At 44.2% G+C, this 26,914-nt stretch overlaps 1 protein-coding gene across 1 annotated transcript in view; it reads right to left on the bottom strand.

Annotated features, from left to right (window-relative positions):
• UROC1 (urocanate hydratase 1) overlaps positions 1–26,602 on the bottom strand; it is a 58,124-nt gene extending 31,522 nt beyond the window's left edge. The window contains exons 1-11 of the mRNA XM_060271395.1: positions 26,292–26,602; positions 18,860–18,990; positions 15,932–16,025; positions 11,508–11,567; positions 8,538–8,666; positions 7,217–7,278; positions 6,738–6,804; positions 5,539–5,682; positions 3,950–4,038; positions 2,660–2,722; positions 1,339–1,518 (exon numbers count right to left, since the gene is read on the bottom strand). Of these exons, the coding sequence (XP_060127378.1) occupies positions 1,339–1,518; positions 2,660–2,722; positions 3,950–4,038; positions 5,539–5,682; positions 6,738–6,804; positions 7,217–7,278; positions 8,538–8,666; positions 11,508–11,567; positions 15,932–16,025; positions 18,860–18,990; positions 26,292–26,417 (1,145 nt within the window). The 5' untranslated portion in view covers positions 26,418–26,602. The remainder of the gene's footprint in view (positions 1–1,338; positions 1,519–2,659; positions 2,723–3,949; positions 4,039–5,538; positions 5,683–6,737; positions 6,805–7,216; positions 7,279–8,537; positions 8,667–11,507; positions 11,568–15,931; positions 16,026–18,859; positions 18,991–26,291) is intronic.
• Positions 26,603–26,914: the final 312 nt, after the last annotated feature.

The following is a 26,914-nucleotide window of genomic DNA, read 5'->3' as shown; positions in this document are numbered from 1 at the left end:
TTCGACTGCATCATACCAACACAGCTACCTCCCCGAATAAAGGGAAGGGAAAGGAATAATTACTAACAAAGGAGGGGAAGAAAACAATTGGAAGGAATTAAGGGGAAGAAGGGATAACAGAAAGAAATAACCAGGATGATCCGTCGAAGGTAAATCTCTCTCGGCTTCACAGAGGACACTCTGTTAGCTTCTTCCGAATGCACACGCCGAAAGAGGAAGCTCTGGGTCACGTGTATGGGTATATATAGGTCCCTTGATCCGTTTGGACTGCGCCCCATTGGTCAGATTGAACCCAATATCGAGAGACCTACCAATCGGGTGTTGTGGCTGACCAATCTTACCCACCCACAACACAGGAGGTCAGACTCCAGGTCTCACCGCAACACATGCCCTCTTTTAGGGAGGACACGATTTGCCCAATGTTGAATGCAACTTTCTACTATTGAGACAGCTTCCTTGAGTGGCCTTCTTGTCCCTGGGAAAGTTGAAGCCAGAAATACCACTGGCCTCCCACATTCTAGGGAAGAATGGTTATCACTCAGGTAGGACATTTCAGTTTCTGACAATTCAGCTCTCCTCACTCACATGCTGTTTTTGTTCTTTAAATCAGACCCTTTAAATCACTTCCGATTTGGGCAGACAAATGGATCTGCTGCCATGTTGCGTCTAATTTAAACCATCAAATCTGTTTGACCTAGCATCAGTCGATATGAGTGACTCCTGGCTCCCAAACCATCTTTTATGAAAATGAGACCTAACAGGAACAAAGCTACAGGAAGAGAATCATTACCGCTAATCTATAGAGCCTAATTCCCTAATTCCCAGCTCCTGTGAGTATGCATTGGAAAAACAAGCAGCTGGCAATGGCTCAAAATCAATGCAGCTGGGTCACTTAACATTTGCAGCATTCTCAGAAATAAAACTCCTCTTCCTGCACAGTCATTTGCAGATTTGATTTTAGAACAAGACTGAAGAAATGAATGACATTTCTGTAGCCTGCCTTGACCTTCAGCAAGGATTCTTTCAAGTGGTCAACTCATGCATAGTTGTGCCCCTGAGTTTGTCATAAGTGTATGATGCTGATGAAGAGATATTCTTTCGGACTGTATTTAATATCCCAGTGTGCAGTTTCTGGTGTTCTGATTTTATGAATGTCATTCAAAAATCAATTCCATCCCCCGATAGATGATAGATAGGTAGATAGATAGATAGACCCCCAAACTTAACTGTGTCTATAGAAGGAAAGTGAATATTACTACAGACATCTGACCTCACAACAGAGGCAGAGTTTTGTCTAACAAATTGTCACCACAAAACTTGTGCAAATTATTGAAGTACCTCTCTTGCACTAGGGTTCGGAATTTCACAGGATTGCTGGACATGAGCTGGTTAGCCTCCTTAAAGCTCAGCTGTACTGGGTAGTAGCCTCCATTAAAAGGATTGTGACAAGATGTTTGGTCAGACCCCAAATCAGCTAGCAGTTCACCAGTGGTGTTGAATTCTTCTGCAAGCCTCTCCCTGCACACAGAAAGAGGAAAAAGTGGACAACTATAGACCAGATTTTGGTATGGATATAGAAAAGTGGATATCGGGAGCACCTAGGTGAAACTTTGGTAAATTAGCCCCTTTGTATTTGCTAAGGGATGGATGCACTGTAGGGAATAGTACCTCCAACACTTCAAGCATTTGTAAATCACACTGATTTCAATGACAAATACTTCATTCTCCCATTAAAACCGATGAGACTTAAGTTGCGGGGAGAAATTTCATGACACATTTTTTATCAGAACTGCAACATGGATTCCCTGCTCCTCCCCTGCTTTGCGTGTCGAGGTACCAAGACATCCCCCCAATAACTCACACAATATTTTAAGTTTAAGGTTTTTGGCATTAATTTGGCCACAACTTTATTTAAATACAACTGGTGTGAGTGGTTGCTTAGGCATTGGTTCCAGCCATCTGTCCCCCGCCTGGGACAGATCTGACTCCCGCTAGCCTAGGAGGGGAGCCAGTAGGCGAGCACCCTCTGGGAGAGATTGGGGCAGGGGCCCAAGCCCTTGACCTCATCCTTCAGATGCTCCCCGAGGCTCATGTGCGGCCCTGGCCCCTAGCGGGGATAAACGGACAAACATGTGGAGCCCCAGGATTCCTTTAACGGAATACCCCTAAAGGCAGCAGCAACCGTGAGGGGCAGGCCCAACCAAAATCCGTACCCCTCCACCATTCAGTTTGAACCAATGCCTAACCGCCAACCTTACAAGTTGTGACTTATTGCTATGCAGTAGGCAAAATCACCTGGCACCAGCCAATCAGCCAAGTGGGCAAATTCCTACCAGGCTCCTGATCCAAAACAGGCAACCCCATGATAGGCACAGCAAGTTCAATGCAAAGAACGCCTAAAATTAGAGGAGGGCAGGCGGGAGATTCGTTGCGAGCAGCAAAGTGGATACTGAAAGCTGCTCGCTGGGCATATTTGGGGCTAAGGCTGTCAATCAATCATTTGCTATATGCAAATTTCCCCAGCAACAGCACACCCACCAATCACACATGTGGCCATCCAAACTGACCAACCCTGGCATGTCTTGTTGACCCTTCTGCAACCCATGTTCTCTTCTAAGGGGAGAACCTGCTATCACAAGGTTCATTATTAGCTACTTACCAAAGATCTACCACATTCCCATGATATCCCAGACTAAGAGCCATTTTCTTCTTCTTTGCTTCTCTGTGTACAAGTCAAAAGGAATTAACTTTTAACAATTCAAAAGCAACTTAATTTTAAAAAATTTCACATCACGATAGTTTTAGGTTTAAAAGATACAGAACAATGCTGCTGGGAATAAAATGTTCAGATAAACATTTCCAAGCAAATAACAATGTCTAAAATCCTCTTGAAGCTATAAAGTGAAATGAAACTACTCTCATGACATGCTGCATTTTTCTCATCTACATCCACGGACCTCTTTGCTCTTACAACCCCCTCCTTGACATCTGACCTGACTGCCTGTCCCAACTCTCTGTATGTCATTGGCTGATCTTCTCTGATGTCAAAGTGAGTATTCAGGCAGGAAGGTCATAGGTATCCTGTAGGTACCAGAAACTGTTCTGGTCTTAAGACTCTGGAAGTGTTTGAAATTCCAAAAATGCAGGAATAACTCTTTTTAACAAATTAAACATATACGAATCAAGACGGTAGCATGTGTTATTGGATAGTATCTGGCTAATGCTAATCAGGTGAGTGGTTTGAAAGTAGGCAGACAACTCTTGCTGTTCTACTGTATGTTATGTGATATTTATGTTAATAGTGTAGTTGTTAGCAGCGATCTGTTCTGCAGTCTGAGATCCAAAAGCACTAAAGAATCCATTTATGTTCTGCTCCAAAGTGGGAAAATTATTCACACTAAGGCAGGTATGGGGAACCTGTGACACACACCCCGTGTTGTTTTTCTCCAACTCCAATCAGCCGCAGTCAACATGGTGAATGCTCAGAGCTGATGGGAGATGTACTTCAATACCTCTCAGAATGCCACAGATTCCACACACCTGCACTAAGGGGGTCGCGGCAGAAGGTGTGAGCCTCGGTTGTGCTGAAAAAAATAGGACAATAATTTTATACATGCAAATTCCTACTGTCATGTTTTTCACCATTGCAAAGTCTTAAATTGTTAGCCAGTTTCTGCCCCTCTTCACTACACACATTTAAAACAAATAGGGGAAACAGATGTCAGGACCAGCCCCAAGAGAGTTTTTATTTTATTTTAGTGAGGAGCACTGACCTAGTAGTCCCTCACTTCTGAGAAATATGAGGTTAAGCACTAGAAATAAACCATAGCAGAGCTAGGGCAGAGACAGTTGCCTGCCCCAGACCATTTTTCCACACTGCAGAAAAGTCCTTTGGTGGGATGTGGAGTTAATTAGCAAAATGCTAAAGAATGTGTTTATTGAGCCATACCTGAGCTGAGCAATACAGTGGTCCAGACTGCTAGTGATTTCCATCAACCATCCCTGCAGGTGACGTTTTAAGAGGGCCGCTTCATCAACCTGAGAGGTTGCATTAGATAAAAATTAAATAGAATTAAACAAGCAACTACTGAACTTTAGGATAATTTGCCTTTAATTACTTACCTGATTCATTTCCTACCCTTCACCATAAGTCTCCAGGGCAGGTCACAGCAATTTAAAAATACAATATTAAAAACGCTTGAAAACAAATTACAGTTGCAAGGATAGAATGGGTCTAAAAATATATTATCTCAAGTGTCAAAGGCCAGGGTAAAGAGGTGCATCTTCAACATACAATGGAAACTATATACCCTAATAAAGATGCCATGGGCAGATCTGTGGGGAGGGAATTCCACAACCTAGGGGTTTCCACGGGGAATGCTCTTGCTCAGATCAGGCGAACTAAAGACTGCTCTCTTTGTTGTTCTTAACATCTGAGAGGGTCTGTAGGGAATGAAGCAGCCTTTCAGATTTAGGGGTCTAAGTCATTTAGGGCTTTAAAGTCTAATGTGAGCACCTTGAATGTGGTCCAGAAATTATCTGGCAACCAATGTGAACAGCAGGTGACTGAGACCAGTGGTGTGTAGATCTGAGGCCTAGTCTGGGACAGGCCACTCCTAGCTGAAGAATCACAAATGGTCAATCAGTGAGATTTCTGACCCAAGCAAATTTAGAAACAAGATTTTCTCTCCATCGTCAGTGGTAAAATTACACGGGTCACTGAAGTCCTTTATTGCCCTGTTTAACAGCATAGCTATAAAGCTGTTATTATAGTAAGGCCTGTTTCACATGAGAACATTTCAACTCCATGGGGAAACCTTTTATTGAGTGAGCAAGATGTGCATGTCTGCCAACCACCATATAGCTTGAATTACAATCTGCCCAACAAAATTCTTGTTTGGTTAAGAAAAACAAATTCACATTAGCAAATCCTTTCATTATTGTTCGACCTTTTTTTGTTGTTGTTTTAAAGCCCAGCTGCTGGTTTAAATGGATGGAAGCATTTCTTTTCAGCAAGTCAAGGTCTAGGGCTGGAGTGGGTAAGTTAGTGCACAGCTCAGTTAAGACCACAATCCAAAAGAGAGTAAAATGCATGTAACCACACCGAAAATCAACAGGCTTAAGCACACTTAAATCAGTTTGGGGTTGTGGCCTAATGTTCTGTGTCAGTTTTTTACCTGAGGGGTTTATAACCTTTAGATAAAACGATGAATTGTTTAACAGTGCGATCCTAAACCTGTCTCTTCAGGTGTAAACCCCATTAAGTTCAATAGGGTTTGCTCCCAGGCAAGTGGGTACAGTACTGTAGCCTGATACATTTGCCCCTCTCTAAGCTACTAAAACCTTAACTTTTGCTAGAGTTTCCTTGTAAGCTCTCTCTTCTTAAAACCCACTTGTTCATTAAAATGCCTTAACAAAATTACAAATGGGAGGGAAGTACAGGGAGTAGCCACATGAGAATGGACCTTTTCAGGGGAGGTTGATTTTTTTTAAAAAAAAACCCTAAGCAGAAGCATACAAATAAACATACAGGCTTACCTCAGCAATGATTCCCACACAGCCAGCAATGACAGCAGCCTTGGCTTGAGCGCCACTCATTCCTCCAAGGCCAGATGTGACAAAGACTTTCCCAGACAGATTCTCCACTCCCAAGTAGCGACGGCCTGCATTGAGCACTGTTAGCTAAGGCACATTGCAGAAAAGGGTGGTGAATGTGCATGGTACCCTATGGTGTCATTTACCAATGGCGATACTTCTATCGTATCTCCATTTGTTTATCATTTGCACTTCCCATTTCATCTACTCAACAGAACCTTACATGCTCAGGAGTGCGCATGTAAAGGCCTGAAACAAAGCAAAGGAGGCTTCAGTCCAACCACTCAGGATCTATTACAGGCAATTAAAACAGGAGAATACATGTCATTTTCTCCTACGCTTCTGTGTGAGCCACTGCCCTGGTTGTCCTTCCCATTTGGAAGGTGACAGTTCTGCTGTGTTAGTAGTGCTTTGGCGGTGGCGAAAAAATTCCACTCTCATGCACCTGATGCAGAGATTGGGCAGAATCGCCTGCCCCCAATGGAGATGGGTTTGAAGGAGGCATCTACATGGTTCAGAGACACTGTGGGAAGCCTCTTCCTTAGAGGACTATGTGCTTATAGAAGCCTTTATCAGGTAATTGTTTTTTCACAAAGCAGTTTCCTTGCAGCACCCAGCTTGAGAGTTGGTGGCTTATATATGTTGCAATGAGCAGTGTGTCGCATGGGGCTTCTTACTATGTATTCAGTGGTCTGTGTTTGCCTGAGCTTGAGTCTGGACTAAGGATGCTGAGCTCCTGTGTTCTTATTCAATACATGATATCCAATCACAGAACATTTCAGGGTTTGGGCCTCTGCCATTGGCCGTTAAACTCTGAGTCATGATTCGCAGCTTGGAAGTTTAGACAGCCAATCACGTTGGGAGTGGGAGTGGCCCAGGCCTTCAGAACTGTATATAAGCAGTTGTTTTGCCCCTGTTGTCCAGTTCAGTAGTTCAATAAAGGTTTTTGCTGTTATCACTGTGTCTTGCCAGAACCCACTTACACTTCACTGCTTTAGAGCAGAGAATGCAGCAGTGAGTCAGCTCTGCATTTGTTGTTGTTGTTAGAAATACTAAATAGATCTTTAGTCAGAAGAGAACTGATGCTTCCTTTTTCAACAATTGATACATTCTACCCAACTGTGATAGTGAGCAGTTCTTACCACAGTTCCATGGACTATTCCCTGTGGTCCAATGTAGCAGTAGCTACCTGCTGTCATCTGTCCATACCTGTCAATAGGAGTGAATGCAAGATAGTTTTTCAGTCAACTATGGATGTTGTTTTATTTTTATATATTCTGCCCCTACGTTACTCTGTTAGTCTAGTAGTGCAACATTTCCTAAGTAACGGTACCCTTTGACACATTTCTCCATTTTTCTTTTTTTCTCCATGTAGCTTCTTACTGTGTGATTCTATAAATTACTCAAAAATAAGCCACACTAAATTACACAAATATAAGCCCCACTTCCCCAAGGAAGTGAATGCATGGTTTCAGCCTTTGGGTTATATTTCTGCATGTATACATATAATGTTCTATCCCTTCACCATCACAGGCCTGCCACAAAAAGTTCCCAATTCAGAACAAAAAAGCAGACCTCAGAAATTAATTAGGAACATTAATTAGGACAATGGATAACTTACATTGTAACCCCCATTGCAAATAGTTTCTCATATTCATCTCTGGAAGAATAGTTAGGAATCACCTAAACAAAGCAAGGAAATGTGTCTTATTTAGAGCATTTTGACAGCACTTTTCAGCTAACCAGGCAGCCAGAGAACGTTATACAGGTAACTAAAATCAAGCCAGTCCCTGTCATCAGAATTGCAATCTAAAAGACATGGCACAGATGGAAAAAGGGAGGAGAGGGGCAAGTAGACACCAGTTCATAAAATTACAAGAATTAAAATAGAAGTCCTTAGGTGGGGAGGAAGGTGAAAAGACAGAGCGGTCTCTGATTAACACGGATTCTACCACCTTGCCAGCACAATGCAACCAACCTATTATGGGTGCTCCCCAGCCAAAGGAATGCACACAGCAGATAGTTAACTGTATTGTCAAAAGTGGACACTTACAGTAGTTCCTATGGCTCTGAACACCCACACATACCAGTCTAGCATCCAGGCAGCTATTTCCTGGTCTGTGCTCTATGGAGCAGTTGCAGCAACAGGGGGGGGGGACCACACTCTCCACCAGTTTATGTACCTTCCCCTGATGTGCTGCACACACACAGCCCAGAGGCTGTGCCTGTGTGGAAATTGCCTCTGCTCTTCCCTCTTCAATCCTCTCCTGGTTCCAGGAGACAGTGGTGCAGGAGAGGGTGGGGAGGCACCCAGCCCTTCACTTGCCTGACCTGCCTCTTTGTCTGATCTCTCCTGAGTGCCATCCTCCAGCTCTGGAGCTTCCCCTGCCTCTTGCCTCTGGCTGGTACAGATCCCCACAAATTACTTGCACCCTCTAATGCCAGAGTCTGACCCTGAGCCAGACCCCAGACCCTCTTTCCCCTGCGTACACTCATCAGTGTCCTGCCATTCCCTGACACAACCTTACTAATGCTGAAAGTGCGAGGGAACCCATTTGAACAACCAACGGGATCTAGTTTTAGATATTCCAATTACAACTAAGAAAGTTTGACCCTATAGTAATTTGGAATGTCAAATAATATTCAGGAACACCCAGATCTTTTCCTCTCTCTGTCTCCCTTCTTTTCCAAGGCTGCAGGGAAAGGACAGCAGGAAAAACAACAAGATGTTATTGGATGTAGTGGTGGAGGACAAATTTGATTCAGTTTAAAGGTGACCCTATCCGATTCACACTCTCTGAAACAGACAGAATGTGAACCGAAACACGGCCAACTTTTGATCAATGAGGCAAAGCACAGTGCATACCAGAAAACACTGTGGGTCATGACAAATGATAGTAAGCAAACAGCAAAGAGAGGACAAAATGACAGCAGCAATTTACCATGCCGTTGGTTATGACTAATCGAGGAGCGTTGTGGTGGCTGGGGAAGAGTCCCAAGGGATGCCCACTGTACATGACCAAGGTCTGATCTTCAGTCATCTCAGACAAATAGTGCATCACCAGCCAGAACTGAAAGAGAGAGATAGAATGGGAGAAAGGAGCAGGCTAGGCTTCCTTCTTATATTGATCTGTGTTTGAAAAGCTTTTAAAGGGCGAACTAGGAATGTTGGTGGCAGGCCGCCATTTTAGATGAACTGGGTGGGTCACTAGCAAATTCTTATAAGGTGACTTAAAGTGCAACATTGGCAAGTGGGAAGGCAGGTAATGTTTCTCACACAAACACACACACACCTTTCCCTTGAAACTGCTTCTCCCCGCCAATTCCCCCCCCTCAAGTTGGGTTCTGAAACTAGAAGTAATTCACAGTGAGGGGTGTGGGGGGTGGAGAGCAGTTTTTTTGGGGGGGAACCATGAGCCCTGGGCATATACTGAGCCAGTCCATCTAGCTCAGCATTGCATGACGAGGCCCTGGGCCCCACAGTTCCCTTAGATAATAAATACACGGACACAAATGTTTAGGTTAATGGGATAAAATAGGCCACAACTTTATTGGTTACAGATGTGAGCGGTTTGGCTTACGCATAAGGGTCTCATAAGGGTAAACCACCGGTAGGGGGAGCCCTATGATATATATCAAATCGGGGCACCTCGGGTCCACGGTGGGGTCATGGCATGGCACTAGCCCATGTCCAGGCTTCGGACACCAGGATCCACACACCCCGGATCCCTTTAACGGGATACCCTTAACGAGGAGGGGCAGATGGAGGCTACAACCTCCTCTCCCATAAACAAGGCCTACCCAATGCCTAACCTTACAAAGTTGTGACGATTGCTACAAGGCAGGGGGAAACCAAATGGCTGGTGCCAATTTGCCAAGTGGGAAATTACCTACCTGGTGCCAACAATAAGGTGGCCTATATTAGTCCATAGCAAGGCTGATGTCAAGCAATGCATAAAAAAGAGGGGGGTGGGGTGGAGAGAGGAGTTGGGGGGGGGGACATGAGCCCTGGGCATATACTGAGCCAGTGTGGTGTAGTGGTTAAGAGCGGTAGACTCGTAATCTGGGGAACCGGGTTCGTGTCTCCGCTCCTCCACATGCAGCTGCTGGGTGACCTTGGGCTAGTCACACTTCTCTGAAGTCTCTCAGCCCCACTCACCTCACAGAGTGTTTGTTGTGGGGGAGGAGGGGAAAGGAGATTGTTAGCCGCTTTGAGACTCCTTCGTGTAGTGATAAAGCGGGATATCAAATCCAAACTCTTCTTCTTCTTCTTCAGTTCATCTAGCTCACCATTGTCAACACCAGCCTTCCACCCCCCTGGTGCCTTCCGGATGTCATTGGACTACAGCTCCCTCCATCCCTGTCCATTGACTGTCCTGGTTGGACTGATGCTGGGAGTTGTAGTCAAATGACTTCTGCAGAACACCAGGTTAGGGTGCCTGGTCTATAGCAATTGGCAGCAGCTCTCCAGGGTTTCAGACAGGGAATCTTTCCTAGTCCTCCCTGGGGGTTGCACCAGAGGCCTTTTGCATGCAAGGGATGTGCTCTACCTAGTAAGCTCGGGCCCTTTTCCCTGAACTAAGTGGGTCAGCTTCTCCTCCCTGCACCAGAAATAACACTTCCAGGAATAATGTTGCTACAACCAAACATCTTTACAAACAGTCTCGTTTTTCATGAAACAAAACACCGAGAACAAACTGTCCTTATCGCAGTGAAAGAAAATCATTCATCCGACTGCTATTCTTAAGTAACCAGTGACAAAGGCATATTGTTTTGCTCCGCTGTGAAACTCTTGTTAGACATCACAGTCATATCGAAGCTGGACATGGCTGCCGGTGCAAAGGAAGAGATAGCAAGTTTCCAAATGTTGTGTTTTCTGAATTTCATCTTGCTAGACGCGAGGTGCAGAATCATGTTCTTCCCCTCTTTTTCAGAACATCATGGTTGTTTCGGGAAAGAAAGCTGAAAGAGCTTAGCTCTGCCTGGGGACCTTGGAGTCCTAATCCCAGATAGAGCAGGGGATTCTTGTGGTTCCCGAATGGTGAACCTAAAGCCCTCTGCATTTGCTCAGAGGCATATTTATTTAATTTTTTTTAAAAAAACAACAACAACAGGTTTAGCTTAAAACATTCAAACTAAATGATATTTAGGGTGCTTCCAGATTCATGTTTCTTGTTTATGCAAGGTGTGTGCAGCATCCAAACAATGGCATAAAAATGCCAGCCCATATCTACCCCACCCCCCATTTAACCTGGATTTACCCTTTCCATGAAAAATCTGGCAAGTTAAATTATTTTAACCAACTAATGACACCCCCCCACACACACAAACCTTGTAGCCTTCTATAATTAGCAACAAAGAAAGCAGCCACAACTGGTAAAACAGCTGTCACCCACCCCAAGCCCCCATAATTCAAGCACTGGATTGCTCTTGTGATTGTCGAAATTTCTTAAAGTCAAAAGCCCCAACAACTGCATGGATTCGTCATCAATGACAGCCAACAACTTAGTCACATCTTCACCCAAGAAAAATAGGGATGTAATGGATTAAATAAGAGCATGGTCAAGCAAGGCAAGCAACAAATGTATCAACACCATACCTGTGCCCAAGATAATTATATGAGATTATAAGATTGACAAGTTAGCAAGTGATATAATATGTTTAGATAATTATTAAGAAGATTGGAATCAAGGTATGGAAGTACTAAGGAAGTAATATAATGAAACGTAGTAGGGAGGGATTGGAGGAAGTTGACAAAGATTGAATTTTGTGATACAAGAATGTTTTGATAGTTTTTTATTGTAGTGTTTGTAATTTGTTTTTGTGTATATCTTGTGTGTTTGTCTTTGTGTGTTGTATGTTTTATTCTGTAAAATCAATAAATATATATATTTTAAAAACAAACACCATACCTGTGCCCAGTTGCTGAAGACTTGTCCGTTCCCTCCATAAGTTACAAGTTCCTGGGGAAACTGCAAAGAGCACATTTTAAAGTATGTTTAAAACAGCGTCCCTTATTCCAGTCTCAAATATGATTAAACCCAGTTTAATCAAAACATTGCTTAATCATGAGCACATATGGTTGCCAGGCTCAATAGAGGACAGGACTTCTGTGCCTTTAATTGCCCTGCTCTCTTTTGAGTCTGGAAACCTGAAAGAGAAACCAGCAGGCCCTTTGTTTAATTTCCAAGCAAAGGGTCTGCTGGTTTCTCTTTAAGGTTTCCAGACTCAAAAGAGAGCAGGGCAATTAAAGGCACTGGAGTCCTGTCCTCTATTGAGTCTGGCAACCCTATGAGCACATAGCAGAGCTTAAATCTGACCAAGGGCATTCTAGACTGTGGCCTATTCCATTATCCTCTGTGCTGCACCAGCTCAGGAACGCCAGGAGATAATAGCTTTTACCGGCTAGTGCCTATGGCTTCTATTAGCACCAGACACTTCTTAGGATGCCGCTGCAGGGCACCTGATGAATATCTAACCTCCACCGATTCACAAATCGTCCACCTCTCCGTGTCTCCAAGCTATCTAAGCTCCAGACAAAGGGCAATAAGCAGCAGAACCAGTGTGTTGATAAGCTTGCATTTCAGTGGAAATGAATGTTGGTGGAGGGACAGGGCTGGCTCAATACATTTTGCTACCTGAGGTGAAGGACAAGATGGCGCACTCTCCCAAGGCCCAGACATAGGCCACCTGGACTGGTAGTGGAATCTTACTCAAATACTGGTGAAAGGACTGTATCTTCAATTTATTGTCACAAGACTGTTTTGTGCATTTTAACTGCGTGTTTTATTACCATTCCTTGAGGCATCCAAGCAAAAAAAAAAAAAACCCCAAAACCCCAAAATTAACATCCCTATTAATGTGGTATTTGTTGAAATATTTATAGTGCTTACAAAATTATTCATATTTTTGTTTATGGGAATGTAAGAACACCAAGCATCTGACTGCAGGAAATTGCTTCATAAGCTATGAAAATGTATTCTAAAAACAGTCACACAAGCTGTGTTAGATATAACAAACTATGAATATTTCTAATAGTTTTATTCGCAATAAAATCCTTTTTGGCAAGTATCAGTGGGATGGTCGAGCTTGCATTTTGCCAATGATTTGATGACTGTCAGAAATAGTCTCAGATCTTTGTTGATACACAGCTTGCCTCTGCATTTCGTCTTCATAGCATAGGGTAGCATATTCTTATTTTGACTAAGCAAACTTCAAATCACTCCTGGCTTAGCTATTCGCTATCCCTGGTGGCAGATTAGGTGATATTTTTCCACAACGTGCTTAAACAAGGAGTTGTTTTGAGTGATTCTTACAGCAAGTTCTCAGGTAACTTTGACCGAAACTTTAAGAGGGGAAGGCTTGAAAGAGCAAGGGCCAAGTCCATGGCTTCCTTCAACAATATTAAAAATAAAAACAATATTCAAATTAGATCCATAGCTGTGCTGAAAATTCATGGATGGCAAAACTGAGGAAGCCATTTTGCCAGGTAGTCTTCAGAGGAGAACTAAAATCTCCAACGGTTTTAGGAAGAGCTCAAAAATGCAAAAGAAGAAAGTGTTAAAAATTGGCTGGAAATTATTTTCTGAGAAATGTCAGCTCAGCCCTGTTTGTTTTTAAGCATCACATGCTCTACCTCAGAATGGCATGCTAATTTTGCACCTCCACTGTTCTCCTAATGGTGCAGCAATAAAACAGCTAGCACATTTTGCAAGGGTAAGCAGGGTCCGGTATGGTCTCAAATTGGAAGGGGGAGGGCTTCCGGTCCAGCGCCAGCGCCGATCGGTGGGGTCTTTGTCTCGCTCCGAGACAGCCCGTCTTTGCTAGAGGAGGGAGGGCAGCGAGAGCAACGCTGCATCCCATAGAACCCCGGGTCGGGCGTCCCGGGGGCAAAACTGCTCGGCAGAGCCCAAAACCGGACTCCCCAACCGTCCGGCTGCCCTGGTAAGAGCGCCGGAGTGAGAAGGGTCGAAGTCGCGGGGGCCATTTTGAGCACCATCGTCGCTCTAGCGGGGAGAAGCTCCGAGCCGGAGGCGGAGAGCGCTGGTTTCTTCCAAAAGAAAGAATTAGAAATTAAGACTGTAAGTAAGCTCTCAAATTTGGATTGTTTTGAATATTAATCTGGACTAATTTGGATTTGGGAGAGAGGGAAATAAAACGGAAGCCACCCCCTCCCACCGGTAGCTAAGGAACAGTAAAATAAATACCCGAAGCCACGAACTGAATGTCTAAAAGGTATCCTCAAAAGACATAAAAGGTCCTCCCCTGGATGCAGGGTAAAAGGGGAGAAGGACGATTCTCTGCAGAACGATGAAAAAGAAAGAGGAAAACCTTTTGTTTCCCCGGGAGCCGGCAGCCCAGACAACCCAGCGAGCTGACGAGGATTTATAAATGAGTTTTACTCTATTTAGACTCTCAAGAAGCTAGAAGTATATGCTTTTGAAATGTTTGAATTGTGAAATGTTGGTTTGGACCTTTGTGAATCTGGAATTGGAAAATGCAACTACTTTGCTGAGACTGGGAAAATAAGCAGCGACCATTTTCCACCCCACACGATAAGCAGTGACCTTGACAAGACGGAACTATGTCAACAAAAAGCTACTCGCCTGAGTTCCAGCGGATTGTTTTGACAGCCATGTGGGAACTAAAAATAGGACTATGCCGAGATGAGATTCAACAGCAAGAACTAAAGCAGCAATTTCAGATGGTGATTGCTGAATATGATTTTTTAGATGATGAGGATATTGAAATGGAAATGGAGGAGGAAGATAGCGACAATGATAGCGACAGCAATTTGGATGATCTGGTCAATGAGGTGGACTCTGACGTGGAGCATAAAGAGAACAACGATGATGACTGGGACAATACAACACAAAATGAAGCACACCACAAGGAAAAAGTTGATATTGCTTTACAAAAAGAGAAGCGGAGTACCCCTCCTTTGAGGAGGGAACGACAGGAACCAATGGAATTACAGATTTCCCACAAGGAGAAGGACATGAATAACTTAAGAAGGGGAGAAACTCAGGGGGGCCCCATGGATATCTGGGGGACAAAACATTGGAAAAAGGGGGTGGGATGAAGGAAAAATGGGAGTGTAATTATTAGGACGGATTATCAAGCGCAAATTAGGATTGTTGATTACGGAACTCGCTGGATTGGAGGGAGGTAGTCGGAATTTGGGGAAGAAAGGTTATATTGGGATTTTTTAGAGTGTAAGAGTTAATTATGGGAAAAGTTAAAATAAAAGAAGTTTAGGGATTTAAAATTTTAAGAAGTCTATTGAGGGGGAAAAAATTAGGCAAGGGAAGAGAAATTGGATAATGAATTATAAGGATTAAGAGATTCAGTGAAAATGGTATTAGCTAAGTTTAAAAATTTTATGAAGAGGAAAAGTAAGTTGTTTATAGATATGGAAACTGTTAAAGAGGATAGTAAAGGGATGAAAACTGGGAAAGGGGGGAGGTAGGGGAAGCCCACAAAATATGGTTTATCAATGTAAATTTGAAAAAGATTGTTTTTATTATTGTGTTTTGCCTTTTTTCTTTTTTATTATTCTTTTTTTGAATTTTTTTTCTCTTTTTTCTTTTAGTGTAGCTTTTTTCTTTTTGGATTGCTGGGTGGTTGTCTCTCTGCTTTCTGCACCTGGAGTTCTCTGGTGGCAGGGGGGGACTCTGGGGGGGTGGGGGAGGGGGGGGACATAAACTCATCTACAAAATGGAACATCTTCAACTGCCTGCCTGCATGGGATACTCCTGTGGCAGGGGAGAGCCCATGGGAGGGGGGGGGTGGAAAGAAGGTGGAAAATTTGTTTATGAAAGTGTTTTTTTTATATATGTTTCTTTTTGTAATCTGTAAAATCAATAAAAATTATATTAAAAAAAAATTGGAAGGGGGACTATGTGTTGAGATTCCTACATTACAAGGGGTTGGATTTAGATGACTCTAGGGCAGGTACCCCCAAACTTCGGCCTTCCAGATGTTTTGGCCTACAACTCCCATGATCCCTAGCTAGCAGGACTAGTGGTTGGGGAAGATGGGAACTGTAGTCCAAAACATCTGGAGGGCCGCAGGTTTGACATGCCTGCTCTAGGGGGTCCTTCCAACTATGATTCATTAAAATTAATGGGGGGGAAAGTGGCAATGAATTTAATAATAATAATAATAATAATAATAATAATAACAACAACAACAACAACAACACATTTCATCCTTTGTTCCATTTCAGAATGATCTAAGCAGAACTGGTATGTGTCAATTCACAAAAATCAATGCATTGTCACTGCTATCAGTTTTCTTTCCAAGACTAAGCCTTCCACCAGGGAATGTTCATTACCTGTGCCACTGCAGGGTCAAGATTATTCATAATCATGTGCATTATTGCAGCAGCTTGGATGGTTTTGCAGGGATATTCCTGGATGGGGTAAGCCCTGAAATTAAAAATACACCAGTGAGGAAATGAAATAATTATCTTCAACCTTCTACAAGTGCATACTTGGATTTATCACAAGCAAATTGTAATAAAACCAAAATGAGAATAAAATGTTTGATGGGATGGTAAAATCAAAGGCCATTCTTCTTCTTCTTCTTCTCCCCCCCCCTAGAGTGATCAATATTTTCAGAGATTTCTCTGCATATTCAAATTCCTTTGAGTGTCCCTACCAAAATGCACTCCCACTACAAAAGCTAACACTATGCCAAAAATTCATTTCATCTTTTTCCCCCAGCCATGGTCCATCAGTTAATGAGAAAATAAATTGCAACAATTTCTGGGATATTCCTGTGGTCAGGGCACAGGTCTTTGTTTTGCTTACTGTGTTTTCAAGATGGCCACCAAGTTTGTAAGTGTCCTTCTTTTCATTCTACACATTATCTCTCCAGCGGTTTACGTTCTGCAGCCTTTCTGGTGGCACCCTTCCTGAAAACCCATTACATACTTGCCTGGGCTTTCACAAAAAGGCAGGAAGGTGTGTCTCACAGCTATTTTTTTTTTAAAAAAAAGGTGAAGTCTTTTTACTTTTAAAGAATCAGGTAGGTAGCCAGGGGCGTAGGAAGATAGGGGTGGTGGGGGCGGGCCGCCCCGAGCGGCACGATCCCAGGGGCGCCATCACGGCTGCCCACCCTGCCCCCAAAACATGCACCCTGCCCCTGTGCGTGGCACGCCCCACCACAAAACGCACACAAGGTGGCGTCACGCTTGTGGGTGGCATGATGCCCCTCGCTGGCCCGCCCCCACCTCTGTCCAGGGAGAGAGAGCACCGCAGCAGGGAGATCGCGCGTTGGCTGAGCAAGCCCCTGCAGCGCCTAGTGAGGTCTTCGCCGGGCGGCTGCCGGGACCAGCTTGCTCCCTCGGCCAACGAGCACTCTCCCTTCCTGCTGCCACGCGCTCTCCCTAGGTGGAGTTGAGGGACAAGCCAGCGAGGTGACGCTTGCGACGCCCCTCACTGGCCCGCCCCTCGACTCCGTCCAGGGAGAGCACACACTGCAGCAGGAAGGGAGAGCATGTGTTGGCCGAGGGAGCAAGCCAGTCCCGGCAGCTGCCCAGCAAAAACCTCGCTAGGCGCTGCAAGGCTTGCTCAGCCAACGTGCGCTCTCCCTGGACGGAGGCGAGGGGCGTGCCAGTGAGGGGTGCCACTCCGCAGCGTCGTGACGTCACCCCCAGGGGGTGCCTCCGCTTTGACGTTCTGGGTGCCAAAGCAGCTAGCAACGCCCCTGTATGTAGCCGTGTTGGTCTGACACAGTCGAAATAAATAAATAAAATAAAATAATTGTCCAGTAGCACCTTAGAGACCAACTAAGTTTGTTCTGGGTATAAGCTTTTGTGTGTATCTGAAGAAGTGTGCATGCACATGAAAGCTTATACCCAGAACAAACTTAGTTTGGTCTCTAAGGTGCTACTTTTAAAGAAGTTAGTGTCAAAGCATGTTGTTTTTTAAAGTAAAAAAAGGCTTCCCTTAGAAACAAATACCAATAAGTGTGTCGGTCTCAGGCACTCAGTAGCCAGCCTCTCTGGCTTCCCACGCTTGAATTAAAGCCCAATGAAAGACTCAATGAGCCTCTCATGGGGGAGTTTCAGATCAGGAAGTGTGGGTAGCCAGGGAGGATTCAGAGCACTGGAGAAACCATCAGTGGAGAGAGAAATATAAATGCCTTCCTTGGTCACCTCACAACAAGGAGGTAAAACTCCACCCCAAACCCACTGATATTCTTAATAAATTCTAAGCTTCCGTGCAAGTGAAGCAGAAAAATTGAAGCCTCTTTCACAGAGGAAGAAAACTTTTAAGAAATTGGAGGGTGCAGCACTAGCATAAACTGATCAGGTACAAAACGATGTCCATAATTCCCAAGGCTCATAGACCTGGAAGATGTGTATCAATAGTTGTGCTTAATACTTGTAACAGGTCCCATTTCTAGATAAGAACTCCCTTATTTGCATATAGATTTTACATGGATTCTCTCTGTCTCTTCCTCTCTCTGCATATGGAAACTCATTTAAGCTGGGAGAATTAGGGCAGCCAGCTGTGCTCATCAGAAATCCATCAACCCATTTCAAACCCTCCATTTGAACGATATGTGTCTATATAGCTTTAGCAGCTGGACTCACCCCCAAGGACAAATACATATTGGGATGAAAATGAAAGTTTGTAGCCTTTGCAAGGTTAGGAAAACATTTTCGTTTTGTTTTTAAAATACTGGTGTTTTATACCAATGAATGGATTGGAATTAGTGCTGCCTGTCTAATATTATTAGCTGAGTTAGAGATGAACAATATATAAAGCAGGTGGGGGGAATCTTCTCATTCGCTGCTGATACCACCAAGTCAGCTCCCAAGAAGAGGGTGCTGCTGTATGCTGTGCTGCTCTTGGCTGCCCCCAGTGAAGTAGGCCACAAAGAGGTACTACACTGTAACTACAGAACCAGCGATTGCTCAGCAACACAAAGAGCCAACAGGAGTCTGATTAAAGCCACAGACTCTGGCCTACTTCCTTGGTCTGAGCAACACCTTTAGCACAAAGACCAAACTACTGTCAGATTCAGCAATGGGCCAATTTGTCTGCCTGTGTGCCTGCCGGCCGGCCAGCCAGCTTCCTAGCTTGCATTGCCTCCCCTAGCCTGTGTATTTGGTGACAAGTGGCCTTCTGTCTGTTCAGTTTGGTTCTTGGGTTGTGCCTCCACATCAACTCACTCTGACAGAATTTAGGTACAACTCTAAACAAACAAATGGCTTTCACTCCCAACATGCCATTCCACCTAGAGCCTTTACCTCATCTCAATGTGGGGGCAGAACCTGTACATGTAGATATGTCCATAGAGTCTCAGCTCCTTGGCAAATTCTGGCGCCAGGACTTCGTGGAAGTTGGAAGGGAAATAACGCAAGGCGTTCTTCAAAGCCAGCTGCAGAGAGGGGGTGGGGGGGGGAGCCAGAAGAAAGTGACCAAGTGGGTGGTTATCACAGCTAATTAAACACATGCATTTTTATCAGCCTGAACGGGAAATGTGCCCAGATGCTGCAAACGTATTCAAGGGCACTGACCGTTATTAAGTATGAGGCTCCAAAAACAAGGTAGCACAGCATTTCGAATGGGATCTTCCCACCCTAACCTTTGCATAAACAAGAGGCTATCCTGGCACAGGCTCTGGGCTGCACCCGTTCTCCAGAGGAGATGGAACAGCAAGCAGAAACAGCTATAGATAACAGACATGCCAGGAACTCCATTGTACCGTTATACCCAAGCACAACATGATGCAGGACACCCCTGACGCCTGTTTGACAGCAGAACTTTGCCAAGTCAGGTTTGCGGCTCCATTGTTGCACTGAAATGGCACAGAAGGTTCAGTGCATGCTAATCTCTAATGGACCAAGATCACCCAGTGCTGTGCCAAAGAAAGCACAAGACTTCTATGCTCAAATGTGCTAGCATTGCCAAATGCTGGGTGGGTGATCTTGTATCTGAAGCAATCAAAACAGTGAGGAGACTGGAACCAAGTTCTATGAGAAACAGTTGCAAGTTGATAAGATTAGCCTAGAGAAGAGAAAATGTCTTCAAATATCTGAGGGCTGTCACACAGAAGATGCAGAATACCTCTTCTCTGTTTTTCCAGAGGGCAGAACTGGAGCAAATGAGTGGAAATTGCAGGAGAGCAGAGTTTAGTTAAACATTAAGAGAAACCTCCTAACAGTAAGAGCTAATTGACAGTCAAATGGACTAGCTCAGGAGACAGTTCATTCGGCAGTCATCTGCCAAGGATGCTGCAATCACATTCTGTGTTGCAGATCCTGCAATGAAGCAGGATTCAGAGTAGATGATCTCCAAGGTCCCTTCCGACTCAACTCCAGCCTGCCACTTTGTGAAGCCTTTTTTTTGCTTTGGACATTTCTGCAGTTGTTGCAGTTTTAATATTTTCCGAGAACCATATACGGTTCATCAAAACGAGCTGTTTGTTACCTTCACCTCAATCTTCAGGGAAGGAGCCAAGTCTGAATATTTTAAAGAAGTAAAATATGCCAGCAGGAACCCCAACAATACTTCAAAGGATAGTTGTTCCTCCAGCAGGCAAATCAGATAAAATAATAATAATAATAATAACAACAACAACAACAATTTATTATTTATACTCCGCCCATCTGGCTGGGTTTCCCCAGCCACTCTGGGCGGCTTCCAACATAAAAAAGAAATAAAATAATCAATTAAAAGCCTCCCTAAACAGGGATAAAATCTTTCCTATCCTCCTCAGTAGGGTCCTCCTCATGTCATTGTCATTAACTCTTTAAAAAACAAAACACCACCATATGGGATATGAAACAAGGAAATGTTTGTTCACTTCTTAAGTGCACTCCCTGCTTTGGAAATTGTGCAGGCTATTAAATGTGTGGGAGCCCCAGCCAACCTGGGTGGAGTAAAAAAAAAAAACTAAAACCATAAAGCAGACCCTTCTATATCCAAACTTCGGTTTTGTAGAAATTTAGTTGCTTCCACTATGAAACTGCTTAAGGGTATAGTGATCTGCTCTTCTTTGTGAAATCAAATAAGCAAGAGGCAGAGAAGTTAGCTGACTTTAGCCTTTGGCTGGCATGGTATACGAGGCCAGGAAGCAGTGGTGAGATCAGGGCTGTACATGCACATTGAATTGGCTCTGCCAGCATATTTGCACAGCCCTGACCTCACCACTGCCTTGCCTCCCACTCCTAAACAGTGACAATGGTGCTGCCAGAACACTATTGCTCCCATATGGGAAGGAAGCTCCACAGATGGCGATGCCTTCAGACTCTTCAAAAATATGATGAGCTAGCGCAGTGTCTCCAAGCTGACAAGATTCAAGCTCAGTTTGAGCAGCATTTTCAATATACTGTTTGCAGCTCTAGGCTCAGTTTTTAGGAAGAATGGGTTACAAATCATAATCTACTATATATTTTGGAAATGGGCTTGTCCATCAGCTCTCTGTTTCCAGGCACCTTTTGAGATATTGCCTCCCAATTTGGCATGACATTTCCTGAGATGGTGGAGTGGTCCTGAACCAGATAATTGATCCTCCAGAGCTGCTATCTTTCCTGGGAGGGAAGTTCCCATTGGCACCAAGTTAGAAGAACACAAGGAGAGCCTTGCTGGACCAAGCCAAAGGCACATTCATTTCAGCATCCTGTTCATATTGTGGCCAACCAAATGCCAAGACCCCCACACAAGAACACTCTTCCCACTTGTGATTCCCCACAACTGCTGTTCAGAGGAATACTGTTTCTGACTGAGGAGATGCTACACATAATGGCCAGTAGCCACTGACAGCCCTATTCTCCATACTGCTCTAAACTACTACTCAAGTAGTGGTAGCAGCCTAGTAGTAGAATAGCCTTTAGAAAGCCAAATCCATTATTTTGGCACACCATGTGGAAACAGGCTCTGATGCATTTCAGACACTGAATGAACCCAATTCCCTAGTTCTTTGTGGCTTAACATCTAGTCATTTGGAATTGACAATGCTGTGCCCTTTTCCAGGTGAAGACTTTTGCATTTGCCGATTCCATTCCCTTCAACCTATTACAGCACAATGACCTTCATGTGCAAACTAACATGGCCATTTGTCCTGATTTACACAACCAAGTACTCCAGACAGCTACATTTTAGAGACAAAAGACTCTTGTCTGCAACTGACAGTTCTAGATGGACTCTACTTACGAGGCTAGCACAAAGAAGATGAAATGTGTTTGTGTTCTACTAACGAAAGTAATTGGATAACGATGGGCTATTTGTTGGGCAAATGTCTTTGTTGAATTGGCAGGTGAAGTCACAAGGTGAAGAGACAGCAACTGGCAGGTGGAATATTAGATGTCAAAGCAACAATCTGGAGAGCTGGTGAGATGCTGAATTTTGACAGGCTGCAAATTGTTCAAATAGGCATTTGCTTTGTGTATTCAAACAAGTTAATTCAGTGTGGCTCCAGTTTTCCATATGCAAACATATGGAATCCCCGTATGGAAACATATGGAATTTCGAATCCCCGTGATGGGGTGAGCTCCCGTTGTTCGGTCCCTGCTCCTGCCAACCTAGCAGTTCAAAAACATGTCTAAGTGCAAGTAGATAAATAGGTACCGCTCTGGCAGGAAGGTAAACAGCATTTCCGTGTGTTGCTCTGGTTCGCCAGAAGTGGCTTAGTCATGCTGGCCACATGACCTGGAAGCTGTATGCCGGCTCCCTCGGCCAGTAAAGCGAGATGAGCGCCACAACCCCAGAGTCATCCGCGACTGGACCTAATGGTCAGGGGTCCCTTTACCTTTACCTTTGTGCATGGCTGCCAAGTCTACTGCTGCCAGGAGGCCAGGTCCACAGTGGCACCTCTCCTCACTGCCATCTCCTGTGTGCAAATGTTTCAAAGCATATCCTTTGGGGGGGGGCACTGCTCAATAACAGAGCACATGCTTTGCATGCAGTAGGTTCCAGGTTGAATCCCCGGCATCTCCAGGTAAGGGCTGGGATGGAGGACATGCTGCCCGAAACTTCAGAGAGCCACTGCTAAGTCAGTGTAGACCAGAGGTTCCCAAACTGTGGTCAATGGAACACTTCATTTAGGTGGCCTGTCTAGATTTGAAGGCGGGAGATGGCCTATTCAACATTCATATTGATTTTATTTCTTACACTGTATTACAGTTTGAATGCTAAGGAATTCAAATCACAATGCAATGAAACACACTGTGTGGTCCGCCAAGATGCTCAACCATTTCCACGTGCTTCAAGGGGGTGGGGGAGTGTGGGGGCCACTGGTGTAAATGATATTGCCCTAGATGGAGCCATGGTCTGGCTCAGTATAAGGCAGTTTCCTAAGTTCTTATGTGAGGCAAGTTTACTCTTTAACAGGGGCACAATGAAGTGATGCTGGCTATCTATGTAGGGCAGACAAAGGAAACGCAGCAGAGAGTCCCATGGCATTGTAGGGTAGCAGAGTAGTATATTTAACACACATAAAAAATGTTGTTTTTGCTGCATCAGACCAACACAGCAACCCTTCTGTAATTTGCCAAAGGAAGACACTGTGTTTCTTAGGACTGGTAATAGTAAAGCACAGAGACTTCTGCCTCTGGGCAGGGAAAAAGAGGAGACAGAGAATGTTGCGGCTTCAAGTCCCTAGCAGCAAAGGGGCTTTGAAGAAAGAGAAGTCAGGAACCATATATGGAAAGAGCCTTGCAGATATGGTTTGGTTTATCCAAGGAGATTAAAGATGAGATGGTGGAAAGAGCCATGTAGCTCTTCCGAAGGACCCTGAAGCACATGGCTAAAGCTCTCATAAAGGCTTTATATTATTGCCAGAAACAGAGATGCATGAAAACAAAACATGGGAACAGTTTCGGGTTAATACTCCAAATATAAATTGAAAATAAAGCGATGCAGATACATAGGCCTGATCCTCAGCTTATATTAACTGGCATTGTTCCCTCAGTTTTGGAACACTTTACTGTTATACTGCGGATTCTACTTCTAATACTGCTACTACTATTCCAATGAATTATATTATCATGGCTGATATTATTAATAGTCACAGCAACAATAATCATTTATATTAACTGCAAACTTGTTCTCCAAGTGCTGGTCTTGGGATGGAGCAACTGCCCTCTGAGGAAAGGTTACAGCATTTAGGTTTTTTTAGTTTAGAGAAAAGGAAAGTAATGGCTTGTCTACATTTCCACTGTCCCGTGCCTAGAAAGCATGGCTTTTAGCAGTTTTGTCTTTGCCTCACTGCTTCCCCCTGGAAAACCCACTCTTTAGTGCTAAATCAGAGCAGACATCAATCTGGAGAAAACCCAATTGATGTTTGCTCTGATTCAGCAGTAAAGATTGGGTTTTCTTGGGGGAAAGTAGCAGGACAAGCAAAAGTGGTCGAGCCCTAAGAGCCAACACGATAGAAGTTTATAAAATTAGGCATGGCATGGGGAAAGTGGTCTGATGCCAGATCCTATAGAAAGTAGCAAGGCTAACAGGCTGTTGCAGGACCACAGACAGCTCCCAGTGAGCAACTTGCTCCCACAAAAGTTGGGAGCAGACTAAAGCCTTTTAAGCTTCTGTGTCCAGACTCCCTCTTCCAGGCTCCACTGCCTTGTAGACAACTGTCAGTCTTAAAGGGCCAGCTCTCTGGCCTGAAGACAGGCACTCTTGCCCTGTTCCATAGTCTCTCTCCTGGTGTGCTCCCTGCACTGTTGAACCAATGGTGTGTGGTGGGAGGCATCCGGTTCCTATGGGGAAGGTGCCTGCAATGGTCTAGGCTCTGGCTCTATAGGCCCTGGTGGTCTAGGTCTCTAGAAGGTTCTTCTGGAGGCTGCTGTCTAGCGGCCTCAGTTGCAGTGGTCTCCTGATCTCCAGCAGTCAGTTCAAGGCTCCTAATTTGATCTGGCTCCTTATCACATGCCTCTGCAGCCTCTGACTCTGTGCCTGGATTGCTGCTGGATTCAGGGGTCGTGACAATGCAAACTTGGTGCAAAACAATCTAAGGCCAGCTTAACCTTTCCACCCACTGTACCTCTGTCTTGCATGGATTATCTCTCATCTAGTCGGAGGCATTAGGCCTCTAAATACCAGTGTTTGGAAACCACAGGAGGAGAGAGTGCTCTGGTGCTCAGATCCTGCTTGTGGGTTTCCCACAGGCTTCAAGTTGGCCTCCACAAGAACAGGATGCTGGATGAGATGAGCCATTGGTCTGATCCAACTGGCTATTCTAGTGTTCTTACTAAGTTTCAAAATCTCTTCCAGAGGGTTAGGGACTGCATGGGGAAGATGGCCAGGGAAGATGGTGTGTGTGTGTGTGTGTGTGTTGGCACAGATTGCCTCACTATTTCCCTCATAAAAGCCTCCATTGGTCCTAAATGCTCTCTGCCAATGCAAGAGACGCTATTGGTTACAAACCCATGAGGTTAGACCCACTTTGCAGGATGATGCGATCTAGGAATATAAGCCTGTTACATTGAAAAAATACATCACATTTAAATTGCCAGCCAAATAAGCATGAAGAAAGCTACTGTACTCACAAATATATTATGTGGCAAGGCTTTTGAGCGAGCTACTGCCTCTCAGCCTAAAATACAATAATACAAAGATGCCACAAGTCCTCTCTGATTCAAAGTAAAACAATCCTGGAAGCACTATTCTAGGAATTTCTCACTGGTTGGGGATGCGGTGGGCATGTAACAGTACTTAAGAACCCAACAGGCAACTCCATTACTGCTTAGTTAAACAATTATTTATTCTTTGGTTGCCCAACCAAAGAACAAATCATTAACCCAATTCACTCAAGGATGCGCCTCAGTTTAAATATGCCAGGACAATCGATTTCCCCCAAATGTCCCTTACCACCGTATCATCATAGAAGTTTCTTTTTAAAGGAAAAAAAATCAAAAGCTTTTACGATATCTGGCTTGAAACACTAAGTCAGTCTCCTGCACAGACTGTTTTTGTTGAAAATGGAGAACCTATAGCCCTGCAGAAAACTATTCACTTTGTTTATTTACTCTATCTATCTATCTATCTATCTATCTATCTATCTATCTATCTATCTATCTATTAAATTTATACTCTGCTTTTCCTCCAAAAGGAGCCTAGGACTGAAAACAAAGGATAAAATTATTTTAAAATCTCAAAAACAATTTCAGTATGAATGCAGACTTGGATAATAGGTCAGTATCCATGACCATTGGTTATTCTGTCTGGGGCTGATGTGCATTGGAGTCCAGCAACTGGAAAGTAACAAGTGGCTCATCCCTGCCTTACAAGAGCACTTATCTCTGTATACATAAATACTGTGCAGTGTATTCTTAGATTCTTATTTTAAAGGGCAAATGTATCCATTCCTTTAAGTTTACAAAGCTAAGCACACTTACTAGAAAATGTTCCCCTAGAACATGCACAAGCATGTTTAGGACTGGGCCCCTCTTGTGGAGAGGCATGTTTAAAAATAAGCAACTAAATCTATTGTCTAATGACTAAGTAGACAAAAGTACTTCACTCTTTATTTGCTTCACTGAGGGACAACAGAAGGACCGTGATGATTGCTTGTGGTCTCCTCTTTTGTCTAGGCAACATGTGTCTATAACCAGTTTCTGACAGTGAATATTTTTATTCCTGTGCCTTTGGGGAACCGGGATGCCGCAGACCAGCAAAGGCTGAAGTTCTGGTGGGTTTAAACTGGTGTTTAAAGAGATCCTGTGCAAATGTTCTTACCTTTTCTTCACGAGCCTCCAGGTTGGGAGTCCTCACGGGAGCATGAGGGATTCCACTCTTTCGGCCCCTGTTCTCCGGAAGAGGGTTCAAGGGAAGCCCGCCACAAATTTCTTTCAGGCTGGACATGGCTTGTGAGGGGATGTAATTAGAGGAAGGAGATCATTCACAGAGAGCTACTGCCTGAGGGGCAAGACAGAAGGTAGAGGCTCTCTTTGGAGAGTTCTGGAGGGTCTTCAGCAACTTTGAGGTGACCCCTGAGGAAGGCAAGCTGCTCACTGGCTTTTGTATGTGCACCTCCAGTTCTCTGGAGAAAAGACACCATGCCTCTCAGACACACCTATTCAGTCTCCGCAATCCTATTGGCTTCTCCTGCCTCCTCCTCCTAAAGAATAATTCACAGGCCTACTGATTATTCTCTGGCCGTTCTTTGCGCGTGCTTTTGGCCCTGTTACTTTGAACCACATTCGGCCAGCTTATGTACTTTGCGCGCACACACATTCACTACTCTGAGGGGCCTGGTGGTTTTTGCAAGGGTTTGAACCAACTGAAAGACACAGCAGCGTGTGTCACGTTTAAAGATTATACAATCTCACAAAAAAATTCAAATCTTCCTATTTGCGTGT

The sequence above is a fragment of the Zootoca vivipara genome, chromosome 2, assembly GCF_963506605.1.
Source record: "Zootoca vivipara chromosome 2, rZooViv1.1, whole genome shotgun sequence".
Lineage (NCBI taxonomy): Eukaryota > Metazoa > Chordata > Lepidosauria > Squamata > Lacertidae > Zootoca > Zootoca vivipara.
The sequence above is the reverse complement of the archived record's forward strand: the minus strand, read 5'-3'. Positions and strand labels throughout refer to the sequence as shown.